The following is a 21743-nucleotide window of genomic DNA, read 5'->3' on the forward strand; positions in this document are numbered from 1 at the left end:
CAGATTTTTCAGATATCGATCAGAGCGAAATATTAATAAACCTTATTAATTCGACTTCATTATCGCGTTTTATCTGCAAGTGGAATTGCTTAATTCTTCAATATAGACAATATCATACTGACCGCTTGTCAATTTTAATGTACAGTTATCAGTTAACATACTTATAGTTCACGATCCAACTCTCGTAGAAACCTAAGAAATATTAATTATCTTAATATTTTTTTTGTTCATATTTTTGCTGCACAATATCATGCAAAACTCATGAGAGTCATGGTGTGTTGGTATTCACAAAGCTCCTCCTTCAATTCCCGTTTTGGGATGAACATTTCATGGACTGAATTTCTGGTCTACCTTTGTTACGAGGGAGCAGTAACTTTTGCACGTAACAAACACCGTTGAATATGTCGAAAGAGAATAGACTAATGCCGCTACACGACAGCACTCACACCAGATGGGAACAGGGAGCGATATAAAATGGAGCAATTTGTTTCCCAATCAAGTATAAATAAAAAAATAACAAAACAAATTATATATTGTTGATGTGCATATAAATATTTATTTCCCATTAAATGATCATCTTTTTTGTGACACTGGCTACTCGTTTGATGCATGAAGTTAGGATGGACTACATAGAAATGTTGTATTGCCACACTCAAAATTAAAGTTAGAAGAGTTGCTCTGTAATTTCATAATTTCCATTTCCACATCAAAGTTATGATTTTGTGCTTATAACATGTATAAGGTTTACACTCAATTCCTAAAGATTGACGAACCTCTGTGTTACATGTTTATTTAAGATATTGCGCTGGATATAAATAGTAGTGTTAAACAGTGAAACCTGAATAAACCGTATCCTGAATAAACCTTAAACCTGTATAAACCAAACATAAGTCTGCCAATTGATATGTTATCGTATGTTTTTCTATGTTGTGATGTTATGCTATTGTTTCAGAAAAAGGGAAAAGGTTTGGATCCATAAAACGTTCAATCCCGCTGCAAATGTTTGCACCTGTCCTAGGTCAGGAATCTGATGTACAGTAGTTGTCGTTTGTTTATGTTATATATACGTGTTTCTCGTTTCTCGTTTTGTTTATATAGATTAGACCGTTGGTTTTCCCGTTTGAATGGTTTTACACTAGTAATTTTGGGGCCCTTTATAGCTTGTTGTTCGGTGTGAGCCAAGGCTCCGTGTTGAAGGCCGTTCTTTAACCTATAATGGTTTACTTTTTAAATTGTTATTTGGATGGAGAGTTGTCTCATTGGCACTCACACCACATCTTCCTATATCTATGTTCTTAAGCACCATCATATCAAATTATTGCGTTGTGAACCTGATAAAACCGAACATCTGCCAAAACCGAACAAAACATAAAGACCCGAAAAAGTTCGGTTAAAACAGGTTTTACTGTAGTTTTTATATATTTTTTTATATTTGAATCGATGTTATGCCATGGACGAAAGATAACCCGAGTTGCATAACATTGACATAACTGTTTTAGTTATTTTCTATATGACAAAATTATTTCAAACGGAATAGCACATCCTCATTTTTACGGAAATGATGTTAATCGTGCCCGGAAATCTAGAAATGAGCCTTGTAAACTTATAACTCCTTAACATAAACCCTTTCTAAAAGGTTACCAATTCAACGCTGTAATAAGATCATTGAATATTGTTATATTGGCATAAATATTGATTTTGTAATCACTTAATTAAAAGCAAACTAAATATTACTGGTATGTTTTATAAATACACACAGTCATGCATCTACAATCCGTCGATACCTGTAACTCGGCATTGCACAAGGTCGTGTTTTTCTCTGACTGTCTATGACGTCTTTACACTAAATCCATTGGATGTTGGATGTGTACAGATTAATAGCTAAGTCTTAGATGCATGATTATTTTTATTAGTTGTTAGTGGCTTTAGTGTCTTTTTTTGGTCTTTTGTGGATAGTGGATAGTTGTCTCATTGGCAATCATACCACATCTTCTTTTTTATATTTAAATAACTGCAAGTACTCTCAGATCTGTTCATTGTGTCGTTTTGTTGTCGGGATGTACAAGTAACCGGCCACGTTCACTTGTATTTTCGTACATCTGATGAGTTAAGCCGTTTTCAAATGATTTTTATAGTTCTTTCATATGTTTTACTGTAATACTACTGTGCCAGATTACAGGAAGGGTTGGTATCCCGCTATCATGTTTAACCCCGCCACATAATTTGTGTATGTGCCTGTCCCAAGTCCGGAGCCTGTTATTCAGTGGTTGTCGTTTGTTTATGTGATATATATTTGTTTAGTGTTCAATTATTTTTTGTATATATAAATAAGACCGTTAGTTTTCACGTTTGAATTGTTTTACATTGTCATACCGGGGCCTTTTATAGCTGACTATGCGTTATGGGCTTTGTTCATTGTTGAAGGCCGTACGGTGACATATAGTTGTTAATGTTTGTGTCATTTTGGTCTCTTGTGGACAGTTGTCTCATTGGCAATCATACCACATATTCTTTTTTATATCTATTTGACCGACGTTTACATATTAAACTGTTTCAGCTATTGTCTGTATACAAAAAGACAGATGTTTTTTTTGTGACGTGTACATCATTGTTCAATCTTTTGTCTGTTAAACTGTATTCGCCAAACTTTTAATTCTAGTTATTGTCTGTATGGAGGAAGCCAGCTCTTTTTTGTCTAACGTTCACATTAATGTTTAAGCTATTAGATATAGGAAGATGTATTGTCGGTAAGAAGAAACACAACAGTGCATTAAGAAGAATTGAGAGCAAAATTGTAAACCAATTTCAAAGTCACTCATCAAAAGCCGAAATAACAATTCAATCTGCCTCTGGAATATCGAATACAATGAAATGAGATGAGAATGAGAAAATGCATCGAGTTTAAAAAAACATAAATAATCGATTTATCGCTATTATTTGTATTTTCGAATATCATTTAATTTAAACATGTTAAATTTCAGTTAAAAAAAAAGTGTCTTATACGATGATAATGCATTTTCTTTTGTGGTACTATTTTTTGGGCGTAGGCTTATTTGATATAGATATATATAGTCGCTCAGATAGTTCATTCATTTGAAAAAAGGTGTCTCATTTGACCATCCGGCGTTTCAAATATGGCGAAGATCATTTTCACTGTTTACAAGCTGTAATTTGGTGTTTCTGCGTGTCAAAATGAAGTTAACGATTGAATATATAATGTAAGTGCATTTTAACTAAGTGTCAACCCTTTTATTATCTGTAAAATGAAATTGATTGTGCACGAGACGATATAGACTGCATGGTCAGGCAATGAGTTAATATCCCACACATTTAACAGATAAATGTGACAAAGACTGCCCTGTTGTCAGCACGATTACTGGTTATTCTATAATACATGTATGGAAAAAGATGAGAAAATGTCCTTGATCAAGGCCTCGCCCCGATCAAGCCCCCACTTTTCAATCTGGAGAACCATATCTCTTCGGTCCTTTTAGCTATTTATTGACAATTTGCAGACAAAATTAATAATGAAGACCATTAATAGTTACCGTTTCCATCCACAGCTACTTTCAAGTATGAAAGAACCAGTTCAGTAGCAAAATTAAAGATATACTATTACAACACCAAAACATAGTGTTGACATTTGTTGAATAACTATGAGGAAGACATATTGACAATAACAAGATATTTATTAACCTTATATACAGGAGAGTATCATAATATATAACAATATTACGGTATGTGACATCCCCCTTTTTCTGAAAGATGAAATGAAAATGAAATGATTTAATGAATAAATGAATTTGAGTATTATCCAGTTAAAATTAATACTGAGTGATGTTGACTAGAAATTAATACTGACTTGGTTTTGACTAGTAATTAATACTGACTAGATTAATGTCTCTTTTCCAATTAAACTTAAAGTCTGTATATTGTCTTTTCTTAAAACTTACTAAAACTAGCTAAATGCTTTCTAAAATCTACTTTACAGTTCAACAAAATTATTTTACATAGTCATTTAATTTGGTTGGCACTTTTACTGTTCTTCCAGATAATGTCACGGGTGACTTAGATGGTTCAATACTTTCATTTTCCTCGGACGCAACGGTTTCACTGCGGTCTAATGTTTGTGAAGTGTTACAGACAGTTGAAGTTTTACGGACGGTTAAATTGTGGTGTTCTTAAAATGTTCATTTTCAACTGTGTTTCCATTATAAGCGGTTGGTCTTATATGCCTACGGTTTCTCCTGTAACGCCTGCCATCTGATGTTTGTACTACATCGAAGCGAGGAGTGTGGTGTTTTTTAATTATTTTTCCTGCTTTCCATTTTCCATCTGTGTACATTACAATAGAGTCTCCTTGTTTTAGCTGTTTCAATTCAAGTCCACAATGTTTATCATAGTTGGTTTTAGCTTTCTTTTGGCGAATTTCGAGTTTTTTTATAATTTCACTGTTGTTAACATTTTTTGGCATCAATAGTGGTAATGAACATGATGAAGTAGGCAGTGATTGGGAAGGACGTGCGCCCTGCGCCTATAGCGCGTATCGACCAGAAATGGCCCATAGGGTGACAAATGTAAGCGCCCACATGGCGCACAATATTTTTCACTTTATTTCGAAACGTTTAGATATCGTCAAAGGGATTTCCGATCGTGTTCCGTACCGCCATGTTTGTATACACAACTATATAATGTTCCTCCAATGATATGAGCACCTATATATTTTTGGGACGTCTGGGGTGGTTTCCTATTGTAATAGGTTTAAGGGAGCTACCATTTGATTTTTATGGGGGGGCTAGGATGAAATTTGAAAAAAATAGGCAGGACAGGAGTTTTGAGTCAAAAAAAAAGTCAGGATGAGACACTTGCAAAAAAAAAAAGGCAGGACGACAATTTAGGTAAAAAAAGTCAGGATAAACTAAAAAAAAAAAAAGGCAGGACCGAACAGAGTGAAAAATAAAAAGGCAGGACAGAGATTACAGCTAAAAAAAAAGGCAGGACAAAATTTTTCATCCTAGCCCCCCCATAAAAATCAAATGGTAGCTCCCTAACGTCTCAGGTGTTTTCTTATGATGGCCCAAGACCACAATTAATGACCCCGCTTTTCGTTGTCCACGAATATAGTTCCTTTTAATTAGTGTATTTTGCCTTAATTTTTTTTCTTTCCCTTCCTCACTCATTTCTTAGATTTTTTTGGGTGGAAATGGAAGAAGAGAGGTGAAATAATTGTTTGCATGTTGTATTCAAACTGATTTTGATATGGAATGAGTGATTAGGCCAAGTGCAAAAAGGTAATATTTAAAGTTTTCGGAACATCTCTTGACTTGTCAATAGGGGTATGGATGTGTATTGGCTAAATTTGTAAGATGTGTGAAAGCAATCTTTCTGAATTTTGGATATATTTTTGGACTTGAACTATACATTACACACACAAAAAACTAGACAAAAAGATTCGGTGCAATTTTTTTAATGATACAAAACGTTCTAAAGAACTGATAGAGGAATTAATTGTGGTCTGTGGCCTGATAATTATAGAACCATGCGGTTTAACTGATTACCCAAAAAACGTAATTAACCATCATTCTTGATATAATTTTTTATAAACAACTTTAAATTTGTGAAATTTGGCTAGTAAAGCCGAGATTTATCTCTAATTATAATCTTTAAGTTATTTAGCTTGCTATTACTCCGATTGAAAAAGCCCAAAGCCTTTTAATAAATATAGTTTTTGTCTCCATAAAAGGCGCTTAACTGTCCTTGTCATTTTTTGGTCTTTGGCTCGGTTTGACATTTTGTAAACATGACTTCAGCGAATTGTTGTTTTGTTCTATCAATTAATGATACTCTCTACTGTTAGTCTTGTCATTGTAATGAAGTAATAATAATACAAGAAGTGCAGAGGAAATGCCAGAAATGTCCTCTGATACGGAACGTCTGGAATAAGTATGGTTTCGACGAAGACCCAAATTTAATGTACAAAAAAAACATGAACATGTACAAGGCAACAAAACCAGTTTGAATATTGTAAATAAAGGTTATCTTAAATATTGTCCAGTTTGGAGGAAGTTAAAATTTATTATTGTATACTCATTGAAATTGAACTTACAAAATCACAGGAACAATATCCATGATATAATTTAAAATCATAAGGTAAGTACCACCACCTCTTTGTACAAATATACTGATTCTTTTTTTTTTACAGTAATCAATTTAAATGGCTCACCCATTTGACAACATGGCCCATTATTTTTTAAAATGGCCCATTGAATTTATTTTTGGGGGCCCTGGGCCCATAGTGAAAAAATCCTTCCAGATCACTGAGTAGGTAGTGATGTTTTTTATCTCCTATTGAGGAACAATTGTGATGGCGAAAGATCAATGTCCAACGGTGTGTTTCGATAGTCTAATAGAGCTTTGAGTGGATCCTTTGATTTCATAATTAGCTCCTTGATGGTTTGAACGCTTCTTTCTGCTTGTCCGTTCGACTGAGTATAGTGTGGGCTGCTTATGGTATGTTTAAATCCATAATCGGTAGCAAATCTTTTGAATTCTAATGACGAAAACTGAGGACTATTGTCGGAAATTAATTCGTCAATATATCCAAATCTTGACATTAGTCCTTTTAAGTAATCAATGGTGTTTTTGCTTGTTTCATTGTCTAGTTTCATAACTTCTGGCCACTTTGAGTAGTAGTTTACTACTAATAGATAATGTTGTTTTTGGTATTCAAATAAGTTTGTAGCAACTTTTGACCAGGGTCTTTCCGGTTTTTCTGGCATTAACATCAGTTCCTTGCGTTAAGAGACTGATGTTGAGCGCAAAGTCCACAGGCTTTAACTTTGTCCTCGATGTCTTGTCCCATGCCGATCCAGAATAGTACATCACGTGCACGGCTTTTGCACTTTACGATACCAAGATGTGATTCGTGTATTTTGTCCAACATTTCACTTTGTAGCGCTTTTGGTACACTTGCTTTGTTTGACTTGTACAATAGTCCATCGATGACTGAAAGTTCATCACGGTAAGTCCAATATGGCCTCAAAGAGTTTATAAGTTCAGATTTTTCATTTGGCCATCCATTAAATATGACATCTTGTAATTCCTGAAGGAGTTCATCATTTGCAGTTTCCTTCTGCAATTTAGCATACATTTCTAGTGCAATTGGCAAGTATGATATCAATGAATGTCATTCACGTGTAACTCTTGTACTAATACTTCCTTTGTTTCTTTTAGGAACGATCTACTGAGATGATCTGCTAGATACATCTCTTTGCCTGGCTTATAGTCAGCTTTAAGATCATACTTTTCTAATGCTATTAAAAATCTCTGTAATCTAGGCGGTGTTTTGTGAGGCGGTTTCAGGAAGACTGATTGGAGCGGTTTATGGTCTGTCTCTATTTGAATACGGCGACCATATACGTACTCATTGAATTTAATACATCCATAAACAATTGCAACAGTTTCTTTCTCGATCTGCGGATATCGTTATTGTGTTTGAGTAAGACCACGTGAGGCATACGCAACCAGTTTCTGATTTTGTATCAGTACAGCTCCAAGTACTTTTGAACTAGCATCAACACTGAGTGTAAGCGGTTTGTTCGGATTGTAGTATTTCAGCAGTGGTGCATATGTCGCCATTTCTTTCAACTTCTGAAAGCTGGTTTCTTGTTTTTCTTCCCAGTGCCATGCTGTGTTTTTCTCTAAGAGTGTTCTTAACGGTGCACTGACTGTTGACATGTTTGGCATAAACTTGCCAAGATACTGAATAAAACCCATGAAGGTTTGCAGATCCTTGACGCACTCCGGTTTTGACATTTTGTTAACGGCACGGATTTTTTCCGGGTCCGGTTTCACGCCTTCACTTGTTAGACGGTTTCCAACGTATGTTACTTCCGGTTTGCTGATTTCGCATTTTCCGGCACTGAGTTTCAAGTTGTATTCTCGCGCTCTGTCTAGAACTTGTTTAAGACGCATATCATGTTCTTTTTGGTCTGATACCCAAATAAGAATGTCGTCGATAATCGCTTCTGCTCCTTTAATGTCGGATACCATTTCAGACACAATTTTCTAGAATACTTCCGTTGCTTAATTTATTCCGAAAGGTAAGCGAGCAAATCTATAACGTCCAAAATGGTGTATTAAATGTACATAACTTTGAGCTAGGTTCGTCTAGTTGAATATGCCAAAATCCAGTTTACTAAAGACTATAGCGTTCGGCATTTGCGATATAACTTCTTCTACTGTTTTGAACGGATAATGTTAACGTAAATTGCCTTGTTCAGATCACGTGGATCGATGCATATTCGAATTTTGCCGTTTGGTTTAATGACAGTAACCATTGAGTTGACCCATTGTGTAGGTTCTTGCAGTTTGAAGATAACACCAATGTCCTCCATACGATCGAGTTCAGCTTTGAATTTGTCTTTCATCGCTTCGCATGTTTTGGCACCTATGACAGATTGTACATTACGGTCTACAATGTAAAATTTCACGGGATGATCTTGGCATTTGTAACTACACCTAAGATTAATTACTCCAACAGTGTCAATGATGTGTGTCCTGAGTATGAACGTAGTGGCGATACCTGTTTAGTAATGCTAGGATGCGAACAAATGGTTTTCAGGTTGTTTAGGGAAAGTACGTTGCAATTTGCACCTGTGTCTAGCTGAAAGATAACTGGTACGTCGTTGACGTTGATTGTTTCGGTCCATTCGTCGGTATTTAATTCTTGATTATCAATTGTTGCTACAATTTTTTTTAAAGTTCATCATCATCAGATTCATTGCATATGTCTAAAGTGTGCATTTTTTTTTATGATTTGTTTGATTACAGACAGACTGACGAAAAGTGGTTGTATTTATGGCATTTGTTGCAATGTTTCCCTAATGCAGGACATTTTCTACGCTCATTATTTACTCCACAGTTTTTACATTTGTTTGCAAAATTGGGTGATTGCCCCTTGTTATTTTGAGGATATCTCCTATGTGGTTTGTATTGCTCGCCATACTTTTTACCTGATGATCTTGATCCTTGTTTGTTTAACATGTTAATTGTTTTATCTTCGCTTTCCATAGTTTTAAGTTGAGCCTTTGAAAGTTCATTTGTTCTAGCGAAATTAATACCCTTTTCTAACGAGAGTTCGGACCCTTCAGTAAAACTTTTCTCCCGAACTTTGTGGTCTTTAGTTCCAAAAACAATGGCATCACGTACCATTTCCTCCGGCGTCGCATATTCACAATCTTTAACCAATATTTTGAGGTCTGTGAGATATTCTTCGAAAGTGTCAATTTATTTTTGTACACGGCTCAAAAATTTGTATCGTGAATAAATCTTATTCGATTTAGGGCGGACGTGTTTTTCAAAGTTCTGATAGTGCACATCAAGTTTCTTTTTATCGTCCTCCGAAAGATCCCAGTTCGAGTATATGTCCCTTCCTTTATGGCCGATCCATATCATTAGATAGTTACATTTCTGTGCTTCAGCAGTTTTGCCTAGAGGTCCCGCGAACCAGAATTCTGTGTGTTGTTGGAAAGATTTCCAAGCGGTCACTTGGTCCGTCGATTCCCAGTCCATTTTGGAGTGTGATCCTGCTAGTGCATCCATGATTATGATAATTAAGGTAGCTGGATTGTTCTTGCAACTTTTCAGATTGCTTCCATCTATACTACGGATGGCTTAATTTTATCATGATGAGCGGTGGTTCAATCTGGCACCATATTGAATAACTATGATGAAGACATATTGACAATAACAAGATATGTATTAACCTTCTATACAGGAGAGTATCATAATATATAACAATAGTATCCTGATCGTATCCGGTTAAGATATGACAATATTATGGTATGTGACAACATATGTCTATTTCATCAGCTAAATCAGATAATTTAGCTGATCTGTAACAATAACATCTTCATGCCTTATAGATCATGTACTGTAGTACGCCGCTAGATTAAAACTGACTTGGAAAGGTAACACATGCCCACCGAAAGCTTTACTTTTGTGAAGCCCAGGTGGTCGTGTGGTCTAGTGGGACGGCTGCAGTGCCGGCGATTTGTTGTCACGATATCACAGTAGCATGGGTTCGAATCCCGGCGAGGGAAGAACCAAAAATTTGCGAAAGCAAATTTATAGATCTAACATTGTTGGGTTGATGTTTAGACGAGTTGTATATACATGTATATATATCAGTAGATCAGTCACTGTCTGATTCAATAACCTGAACACGTCTGCGCTCAGGTTTGGGCCAGCATTGTTATTCTGGCAAGTACTTGAAGTAGTTGAATTTCAAAAAATTGAAATTGAAATTTCTTCCATTTATTATAGTTCCCTGTGGAAAGAGCATTGCTTAATTTTGAAGTTGAGAAGTTTCTGCATTGTTGTTTTGATTTGATGTAGTTGGTATACCTGGACTTTCAGATCTTTGTTCTGGTTGACCTTTACTGTTTGATACTGACTCGGAAGAACCACCATCTAACACGTGTGCTATTTCTTTTTGTGTCTTTATACGGTTTTTCTGATATGATAAGAGGGATTGAATGTTTTTATGGCCTGTATGCTGTTGAACAACAGTTAATGGAATGCCCTCTTCTATAAGACGTGTTACAGCTGTCCTACGACCAGAATGATTTGTGAGTTTTTTGTCTGTTATATTGGCTTTTGTTGCTGCAGTTTTCATCAGTGTGCGAAGCTTTCCTTCACCCATATGCATGTTTTTGTACCAAGATACGGCATTTCCTTTTTTAGAATGGTCTATTCCAAGATAAAATGGACTGGTGTCATTCTGCATTTCTTGTGGTCTGTGATTGTTATACTGCAACATTATCAGTGACATATTACAAATGATATACATCATTTTGTACATTGCTAGAAAATTTAGACAAAATTTTCGTTTCAGGATGTTCGCTACTCTTTTTTTATAAAATTAAAAGTTTAAAAGACTGGTATAAATTATTAATATTCAAATACAGGAATACAAATTAAGGGTCCTTTTGGTTGTTTTTGAGATGAAAACCATTGTTAAATTATTATTTTTTTATTTGGGGGTGGGGAATAAATCTCAAGATTAATTATACATTGGCACCTTTTCCTTTCAAAACTATGAAATAATGACAATGACTTTAAATTCGGTATACATTGTATCTGACTTATAGCGGACATCCTTATTAGGCAAATGAATATAATGTATCATTCTAAATTGTATGGTGCATGTACGTTATGGTTTTTGCCTCAATTGTATGGTTCACGGAACTTAGTAACGTGATCATGTAATACACATGGTCCATTTAATATCAGGTTTATAAAGCTTTTGGCATGGTAACAGTATTTTTATGAGTATAATGAAGGAAAATATGTTCATTTTGGAATGATATCTCTTAATTGTATGTACACAATGTAATTGTAGTGTTTAAACTCAAATTCATGGTTCACCAAACATGGAAAATGTCAGTGCTAGTCTGTGAACTATCATATGGACACATTGTTCTTAGTTTTATAGTAACATGTACCCTATTTACAACATTTTTTATCTGATCAATTCAAGCTGACATATATTTATTTTCGAAACCTTTTACAAAATACTCGAGTACACAATTGTATGAATTTCATACAACATTGCATACGTACAGATCAAAAGTCCTTACTAGGAACTGCCAGTGTGTTGAGTTTTTTTTCTATCCTAACACCTGATAGTTGTGGGATAGGATGTTATTGTTCAACTAATCATGCATATGTATGTGTACAATGTTTGTATACTCTTGTTTTTTTTTATTCGTACTTAATATTTACAATTTTATACCTTCTCGTATGCAGATACATGACATTTTTCTGGATTGTCATGGTTTATCCATGCTTTAGGGGCATATGCTCTGGTATTTTTACAGTTTGTTCCATCCCTAGTTTTTGTGAGTCTCTCATTATAAACGAGGTGTTTGTCTGGTGTAGTAATCAATTTAACATCCCCCCACTTTATCTGCCTATGCTCATGGCATCCTCGTAGTCCAATATTTCTTGTGTTTACGTACCACAGAAGAGTCACCAGACAGTCAGGGTTGTCCATACTTAATGACCCTGCCTCTATCATTGTCTCCTCAGCAGATAATTCCACTGCATCTCACACATATGGTCGGTTGCCCATTCCCATCTCTTACAGTTGTTTTTTTTTTGTTTTGATGCAATCTCTGGATTTCTTCTCCTCTTCGTCTGTTTTTATGTCATATTAATATCAATTTTGCTTCAGATATCGGCAAATCATGGACATGCACCCATCAAGTGTGTTTGATTGATATTCATTTGATTCTCCTTCTTTTGCATTTTTTTTGGAGACCAACATAAAATTCTTGCAGATACTCATCTAATTGTTTCGGATCAATATTAAAGATCTTCTCCTCAACAGTTCTAATACTTAAAATGTAATCAGTAAAAATCTTTACACAACATTTTTCCTTGTCATTCCCTCTGTCAAGCATAAATTGCTCTCTTTCATTTTCATTAATCTGTTCAAATCTCTTATTGAATTTATCAGACTTTGAGCAACTTGGAGGAGCAATACATGTAGGTGTGTTGTTGACATTTGAAGTACATGTAGCTACATTTATATCAGTACCAGTATTTATTTCAGATGTTGTCTCTACAATTATATCATGAAAATCATTGTTGTCTTCTAGAAAGTCTATGGTAAATTTGATGTGTGATTGATACTTTGTGCTGTATCTTCTTGTTTTTCAGTGTCAGTAGTTTGATTTGTCTTAAATGTCAAGTGATTGATATTGGAAACGTCAAGTGGAAATGTTCCAAATGGTTGTGTACAGAGCGAATGGAACCAATTAATCGTCATGATGGTCAACTATAGTAGGTATTAAGAACATAAACAATGGCTGCCGTTACCATGGAAACGGAACAAATGTGAAAAAATCCAGTTTTTGGTATTTGTGAATTATTTGGACATAATTAAACTTAGAATCATTATATTTTAATACAACGTAGGTGCCCGGCATATACTGGTTTTGGATGATTTTAGCAATCATTGGAACTACTATGTTGCCATGGAAACTACATAAAAAATTTCATTAATATCAAAATGCTTTTTTGAAACTCCATAGTAACGATGAGCAACATTGGTAGATGTGGAATTTGACCTTGGAATTTCGAAAATGTCTGCCGTTACCATGGAAACAATGCATAACAGGTCAATATGATCCAAAAACCTTAACGAGGCATTTTCTTTCTAAAAAATGGTAAGTCAAATTGATCGAAACTTTGATGGTTTAGTCCCTACCATATACCAATGTGGTATATGCCATGAAATTTTGGAAATGGTCTCTGTTGCCATAGGAACCATTACAAATGTCACAAATTGCAAAAATTGCAAAATGCTCCAAAATTGATGAAACTTTAAATGATTGTAGACTGGTAAGTCTGGATGAGACTTTAGATGTTGGAATTTCCAAAAAAGACCACCGTTGCCATGGAAACTGCAAAAATGTCAAAAATTTTCAAAATGCTTTGAACTTTGTAAAAATTTATATTATTGTTAACTGGCAAGAATAGATGACACTTGTGACTTTGAAAATTTCAAAATGGCTGCTGTTTTCATGGAAACGGCAGAAATGATATCTGTTTTAAAATGCTCTAAATGAACTTAACAATTTACAGAAAGATTTATTGCCATGTCTATTTGTGCATTCACTGTTTAACATTTTTTTTAAATGGCTGCCGCTTAGTAGCAATAAAGGGAAGGGTGACATCTGCTATTGCTTGCAATGGCAATTCTTTTCCGTTTTTATTGAAGTGGGATTTAACAGAAAGTTTAATATTATCTAAACAATGTTTACATCGTTTTAATACTGTTGAAAAAAAAACAAATTGTCCTACTGTCATACCATAAAATGTTTATAAAACAGCTCTCTTTCTAATATATCTGCATTTATAAATTAATTATTTCATTTATACTAAACGAATCAAAAATCCATAAACATTAAAAAGATAGGCAAAAGATTCCAAATGGACATTCAAGCGCATTAGTCGAAAACAAACTGACTACGCCATGGCAAAAAAAAGACCAGCAAACAAACAAAAGTACATATTTCATAACATAACTAAAACACCACTAAAAACTAGTAGTGATTGCAGGTGCTTCGGAATGGTAGAAATATCCATATACAGCACCAATCGGGTAAGTCATTTAAAAAGAAACTCGGTTATAAATTACAAAATCAGAACCAGAGACAATCAAAAGTAATAAGTCAATCAAACAATATAAAAAAAAGGATGTGTGGTATGATTGCCAATGAGACAACTGTCCGCAAGAGACCAAAATGACACAGACATTAACAACTACAGGTCACCGTACGGCCTTCAACAATGAACAAAGCCCATACCGCATAGTCAGCTATAAAAAAAAACCGATAAGACAATGTAAAACAATTCAAACGAGAAAGCTAACGGCCTTATTTATATAAAAAAATGAACGAAAAACAAATATGTAAAACATAAACGAACGACAAGGCATTTTTAAACCCGCGCATGTTTGCGACTGATGCAAGTCTGGCTTTTTTTAGTCCATTTATATATTTCTGATTTTAGTATGACGTCCATTATCAGTGGACAATAACACATGTTTGTTAAGTGAAAAGTTGATTTATGTCTGAATGTGCGATGCATTCTAGCTGTGACGAGCAGTATAGTCTTTGTACGTATAACAAACATACCATACTCAAAGTAGATTAAATAAAAGGAACTTCATCAAAGCTGACAAAATCAAGCATTAATAATCAATAATGAGTTAGATAAACAACTGCCATATTCTTCTTCGTGGAGGCATTGTAACTTCAATTGTGAGTTACAGAAGCTTTTTTAGTTACATATAATTAAATGAAATGTGTTTTTAGTTCCGTTGTATTCATAAATTTAGTAAGCAACTCAGCCATCAATAGATATAGGAAGATGAGGTGTGAGTGGCAATGAGACAGCTCTCCATCCAAATAACAATTTTAAAAAAGGTAAACCATTATAGGTCAATTCCAGTTTTATAATATAATTGAAATCCAACAGTCACAAGATATTATGTAAACAACTTGAACATGTGTAAATGCAACTACTGACAACACTTTGGGGGAATACCGCGTGGCCATAAAGCCAGTCACCTTCATACTGTGTTACGTATGTTTTTCTCGTTTTCTTCAGCATGCTCTCTGTTGTATTATCAAAGTGTAGAGACTCCTAATATTCATCAAATAAAGCAAATAAAATAAAATCAATAGAACATATGGGTATAAATTTAATAAATAAACTGACATGTAAAAGGTTTATCAAATTCACGCATCACTATCCGAGGAGATTTCCAATATCTGCTGCCCTAAAATGAATAGATAAATATTTAAAAAAAAATCACCAGCTTATTTTATTTAACAAAATTTATTTCAATTTGGATATTTCTTTTCTGATAGGAGTTGATGCTTACAGCAAAAACGATGAGCATTTAGAACCAATTAGGAACCTATTCATCAATGATTACCTTTTGTTGGTGTATATTATATTAAATTGGAGTTAAGTTATTTGTTTTAGCAAACCTAATATCCATAGCGTTTGAGGTTGAATCATTTTACATTTGTAATAGATTTCAATTATATTAATGTCTACTATATTTCGTTTTGATTTATTAATTTTCTGCATTGCTAATGGTCTATTGGTGACCATTAGATGCACATCTTAACGCCAATAAGTATGTGGTGGACCATTTTCTGCTTGCCAATCATATCACTTGTTTTTTTTATATCAGTTATGAAGTAAGTAATTTTTCTACGTTTTTTCTAAAAAAAAGTCAGGAATATGGCAGTTGTTATCTTATAAAAATATAGGAATATGTGGTGTGAGTGCCAAAGAGACAGCTCTCCATCCAAATAACAATTTAATAAAAATGACAAAAGAAAATTATAGTTTGTTTTTATGTAAGTTACTTTGTCGTTTGTTTGTTGTTGGACTTAAGTGTTCTAATGTGTATAAGGTTTGCTCTTATAGTTGATGTGTTTCCCTCGGTTTAATTTTAGTTTGTAACCCGGATTTTTGTTCTCAATATATTTCTGACTTTTGAACAGCGGTATACTAATTTTGACTTTATTGAAGGTAACGAAATCATTTTGTTGACAGTCATGTATACAACTAACAATCCAGATAGGAATTATACACATATTATTGTTTATGTAAATCAGAAAGGGAAAAACCGACAAAATTATTATTAATAACCTGGTGTCCGTAGTGCTCTTCAACTTCGTACTTCATTTTGACGTTTTTACCTTCTTGATTTGAGCATCAATAATGAATCTTTTGTAGTCGTAACAAGCTACCTTTTTGTAGATACTCCTGGTTTATTTAAAATATTATTTTCAAGGAAATTCAAAGGTTGTTACGTTATGCAATTTTAAATTACAAACCATTTGTTGATTACTCGGTTCAGAAGATGTAAAATAAAGGAGCGATACAGGTTATCCATTATTTCAGCTATTTTAAAAAAAAAACACAAAAAATAGATGTATGATGTATTCCATTTCTTTTAACAAAGACCTTTTATTCTTGTGTTGTTAAATCCCTAAACAGAATCAACGCGTATCAAATGTATTTCTTGGCAATAATACTTACACCATTTCACAAATGTATGTGGTTGGTACTGTGCAAGGACCATCTGTCCAAGAATAATTGAAACCTATCACTGGATCAACTCTCATAGCTACACAGTTCTCGTTTCCCCCTCTATTGTTTGGCTGGGTAGGTCCCCAGTTAAAGTACGTTGCCTGCTTGCCGTTAGCTATCCAGTGAAATTCCCCTTCAGTAACAAGATCATTTAATCCTATGTACATTCCAATGGAATCTGATAGTTCAAAGGAAAATAGTTTTAGACAGATTAACATTGTTATTGAAGATTATATATAACGATTACTTATTTACAAAATTGCTGACGAAATCTTTTTCTATGCAAATTGCATGAATAGAAACTCATAAAATTAAAAAAAATAAGTTTTATTTCTGTATACGATTTCTAACTATTTCAACCTTATGCAGAACGTGTAGATGTCGGTTTTTGATTTTGAAGAAATATTGTGTGAAAGTGTATTCGCTGTTGTGTTATACCCGTTTATTTGTGTTATCGACTTAATTCGTGTTTTGTTTTTATGCAGTCCAGCATGCAAATTCATAAATTCTTTAAAAAGCCACCAACGAAGTGGTAGATAATTTAAACTTTGGCAAATAGTAGATGCTACATGTAACTAATGAAACGCTGTCTTATATGTTTAGATATTGCAACGGATTTTGTAAACATTACCAAAGGTAAAAAAAAATAATATCATACACAAATAAAATTAAACTTCCTGAAATATTAAAGACTCCTTCTATCATGTAGACCCAAACAAGACGAAACTTTAGTTCTTATGAAAATCATGCATCACTGTCTGAAAAACGAGATCGCTCATATTCTAATTTCAGAAAGAAACGATCCAAAGAAAGAATAATCGAACGTTTTGGTTTATCATGGTTGTAATGTATGTTGCATTTTTATTCTTACTTATTTTGATCATTAAATCTGTAAGAAACTGTTGTGTTTTAGCGTCATCAACAGTGGCCAAAGAGGCAGATCTTCCATACTGACGACCAATCACTTCACATAGCATCTGACAATAAAGACATAGCATAATAAATATTAGAGAAAGATGTTTATTTTTATAGGTGTGTTTATGAAAGTTGGGATTTTACTTAAAGTGATGGATGGTCATTACAACTTGTTTCTTTCAATTATTTTTTTTTCTTCAACCTTTTCGCCTACTAGTATATACATTTCTTGAATTAATTAACATGTGAGAATTGCCAATGGACCTAATTTTGTTCCGTTCGAGCTACATCAAAACTGTTGGAAGAAAAATAAATATAGAAATGTTTTATGAACTCCAAAACAAAACGGCTTAACAACGACAACGCAGTGAATTCTTTGCGAGGACTTATAGTTTAAAAACAAGTTATAGCTTGAAATGTTTTGGCTCATTGTTGACGGCCGTACGGTGACCTATAATTGTTAATGTTTGTGGCATTTTGGTCTTTTGAGGATAGTTGTCTCATTGGAAATCATACCTAATCTTCTTTTTTATACTGTCAGCTACATGGCGGTTAATATCAAACATTTGTATTAAATGATTGAGTTTGGTTCATACAAAATGGAATTTAAACGTTGTTAGCATGTCAGTACTTTTAAGACTTCTTTTCATTATATCAACATACCAGTGAATTGCCAAATGTCTCATTGTCCCTGCTTAGAAAGAAACATTTATCTTCATAATGGTTCCATCCATTTGGACATGTGCATAATACTGAAACAGTTTTACAATTGAATATGTACAAGTCATATAATTTACCATGGACGTTTACATTTATAAATAATGAATATAGTTTGCATAAAGGAAGAACATTAAGGCTACAATAGTTCAATTCGTGTTTATCTAGCAGAAAAAAAAAGAAATACCGAACAACATGAACAACTAATAGAATTGTATGAACACGATAGTGATTGAGATACGGAGTGTCGACCTAGAAGTTGTCTTCGGTATGTTTTTCCAGCCTTGCAAAGCAACAGTCAGTTAAATGTCATCACTAAGAATAGAACACCATCGGTAAACCTACAGAATGAATAGGTAGTATAGTAGCTTGGGATCTAAGATAGCAGAAACATCCCGCTAAATATAAGTTCAGACACAGACATGTCGCTAATAAGTTGAGACACAATCATGTCGTTTCGGTTTGCCAATTCTATTTTAGTAACTTAATAAAAGTAAATTCCATACGTTCTTCCTCGTCAATCAATTTTTGTAGTTTTTGTGTAAGGAGCACACTTCTGTCAATAAAGTTAGTATTGTTGGAGCGTGCCCGTATGAGCGTATTGACTCTGTAAACGCCTTAAGATGGAACATTACTGATTGAAAAATGAAAAATGCGAAGTGTTCATTTTGAAAAAGTCAGTTGTTTCATAGTTTTTAGTTTGATGCCGTTTATATAGAAAAATATAAAAAAAATAAGCATGTACATGCATATATTGATATTATTTATTTCGTAGATTTCAGAATGTTGTGAACAGATACTAGTAAACTTAATTATATCAGTCAAAGTTTAAGACGTAATTCATTAAACATGTAACAAGAATTATATAAATATTCTTACCAACAGTTCCTACAACTGCAAGTACAAAAAGTTTCATCAAAACAGGAGACATTTTATGATATGAAAGCTCAGTCTAATTTTGATAGTTGCATTTGTTGAGGTGATATTTATACTGCTATTTGTGAGTTATCTCAATTTTGATAAGACATATTATCAATGATCGTGATTTGAATGTCAGAATATTTTAGAATGTAAAAGGAAACTGCAGACATGTTATAATGTGGGTGAAAATTCGGACTAGAACCAAATTTCAAAAGGTCCCTTATAAACAATAGGAACGTTAATCAGAACATTTATCCGTACACGTACGGTAAATGCTGTTATATAGAACATTTGTAAGAATATAAATAAGAACGTTCATCAGTATATGAAGATAAGGGTTGTTATTTAGAACATTTGTTGGAACAAAAATTAAATTATCTAAAAATACGAGGAAATCAGTCATAATACAGATGAATTAGCATACACAATACTAATGACGTGACATTGTCGATATCAATCAAGAGTTAATATTGATTTTTGAACGGGATCAATACGGTGACTAATACGATAAAAATGTATAAGGAACATGAACTTCCAGTATCAATTTTCTTAAACATTTCTACAATTTGGACTTATTGTTATGCAAACAAACATTTTTTTTAACTTAAAATCATAAAATAAGGTTCAATGTTTTGTAACGTCTTGAGGTCTTGAAACGAAGTCATTTCACCGCCTTTTCGAGAACGAATGTCGATTATGGGCACTGATTCATTTCCGTTGGTCAATCATCAGAACACAGACGATTTAAGAATAGAGTAAAGAAGTAATAAAACTGTCTGAAAAATTCTTCCATCTTCTTTATATTTGCTAGATAAAATTAATTGTAATAGCATGACATTAAGTACTTTGACGAGAAATCAGAGATTACATCTGACAATATTGACAACTAAATCCAATGATGTGATTGGGAAAAGACAAGTTCTTATATGAATTTCAGTATCCTCTTCACGGTTTCTTAATTTATGTGCAGTTGTTGTCTAATTTTAAGACCGAAAATCATTTGATACAATTGTTATGAACTGACTTATTATGTATTGGTCCTATTAAAAATTATCGATCAGCTGTATTGGACATCGACTCTTCGAGTCTCAAGTGAAATACAGCTAAACTATAATCTATAAAAGGGCCAATAAAAACAGTTAATAACACTAATATACTAAATGCACATGTAGTTATCCGTGTACAAATGTTTTATTGGAATTCAGATTTGTTAGAAGATACACACATATTACACAAGTACAAATATAATTTAGTTCACGATGCCTGTTTCCCAATTAATCTGTACCAGGTAAACAATGATAGCAAAGGTTAAGAACTGTCAATATGACTGTCTTGGTATGATAAAAGCGAAATACACACTGCAGTTAACTTAATCTTGTTTTAGGTAATTTCTATTTTTACACTTTCGGATCACATCTGTTCACCGCCAGTTTTAATAAGGGTTCAATATTTTGAATTCTATGACAGGCTTTAAATTTATTATTTGGTTTGGTATTTTGTTTTGTTTTTTAGTTTGTCGTACATCATTTTTTTCAACAGCAAGTGTGCAGTCTGTTATACTGGAGTAAATATTTTTTATAGTCCCCTAGATATAGTCCCTCTTTCGTCTTATTTATTTACGGCAAGTGTGCAGTCTGTTATACTGAAGTAATTTTTTTATAGCCCCCTAGATATACTCCCTCTTTCATCTTAGTTCTGCTCCAATGAGTATTTAAAGTTTTACAGGAATGTTTGTTGCTTGATCATGTTAATGTTTCGATGAGGGAAATCCTTATCCTAATAACTGTTCCAAATTATATTCTAAATAATCTTGTTCTAGAATTTGAACTTTTTATCAAATTGTTCTTTATGAATACCAGTCTCATATAAAAGTTCATATTTTATCATTAATAACTCAGGAATACCTTGACTTTGCTTTTGGCCCAACATTTTACACCCCCATTCCAGTTTGTCTGAAGTTTTTTTACATCACGAACTTGCGATTATTAACGCATATAAATATCGTCTCTTGAAATGAAACATTCAATATTCAATCTGCTGCCTAATATATCAACATGTCTTTTGTTTTGATGAAAATTTGTGTTCTGGCATTTGTATCCACAATTGGTAAGTCACTTTTTTCAACATTCGAATGCTTCTTTTTGTAATTTCTTTTTATGATATAAGAGCGTTTACCGAAGTAAATGCAGTGTAAACAATGTACGCACGGCCAATGCTTTCAAAACCCTATAATATTACTGAAAGAAGAATTAATTCCTTTTGATTACATTTGTTGTTAGGATCATGAAAACAAGATATATCTAGCAAGTTTGTGTTTTAATTACCTGTGCATTTTTTTGTTGTTGCGGAAGATCGTGTCATGATAAATGTTAAATTTCATTTTGAAAAGAATGTTAATTTCAGAATGATTCAAGACTACTGTTAGCGAATCAAAACAAAGTATTATAATGAAACATGCAATGTCTGTAATGTAATTACTATAATTGAACCAATTCTTCAAGATT

The 21743-nt window shown here is 33.5% G+C and overlaps 1 protein-coding gene and 1 pseudogene across 1 annotated transcript; one reads left to right on the forward strand and one right to left on the reverse strand.

Moving 5' to 3' along the window:
* Positions 1–15324: 15324 nt before the first annotated feature.
* Positions 15325–19249, reverse strand: LOC134726166 (perlucin-like protein). The gene is made up of 5 exons (XM_063590568.1): positions 19198–19249; positions 18265–18353; positions 17558–17663; positions 16636–16864; positions 15325–15355 (listed from the first exon to the last, which is right to left on the reverse strand). The coding sequence occupies exons 1-5, from the start codon at positions 19247–19249 to the stop codon at positions 15325–15327; spliced, it is 507 nt and encodes a 168-aa protein (XP_063446638.1).
* Positions 19250–21293: 2044 nt separating this feature from the next.
* LOC134726167 (C-type mannose receptor 2-like) overlaps positions 21294–21743 on the forward strand; it is a 28983-nt pseudogene continuing 28533 nt past the window's right edge.

Source organism: Mytilus trossulus, chromosome 7, assembly GCF_036588685.1.
Source record: "Mytilus trossulus isolate FHL-02 chromosome 7, PNRI_Mtr1.1.1.hap1, whole genome shotgun sequence".
NCBI classification, from domain to species: Eukaryota; Metazoa; Mollusca; class Bivalvia; order Mytilida; family Mytilidae; genus Mytilus; species Mytilus trossulus.

What these genes read in the sequence shown, in the direction of transcription:
- LOC134726166 (XM_063590568.1), bottom strand. Translation starts at nt 19,249, where the DNA reads ATGTCTCCTGTTTTGATGAAACTTTTTGTACTTGCAGTTGTAGGAACT. An exon ending in TGCAGTTGTAGGAACTGTTG is followed by an intron (nt 18,354 to 19,197) that starts GTAAGAATATTT and finishes AAACTGTTTCAG; the next exon opens with TATTATGCACATGTCCAAAT. An exon ending in ACATACATTTGTGAAATGGT is followed by an intron (nt 15,356 to 16,635) that starts GTAAGTATTATT and finishes TATTCATTTTAG; the next exon opens with GGCAGCAGATATTGGAAATC.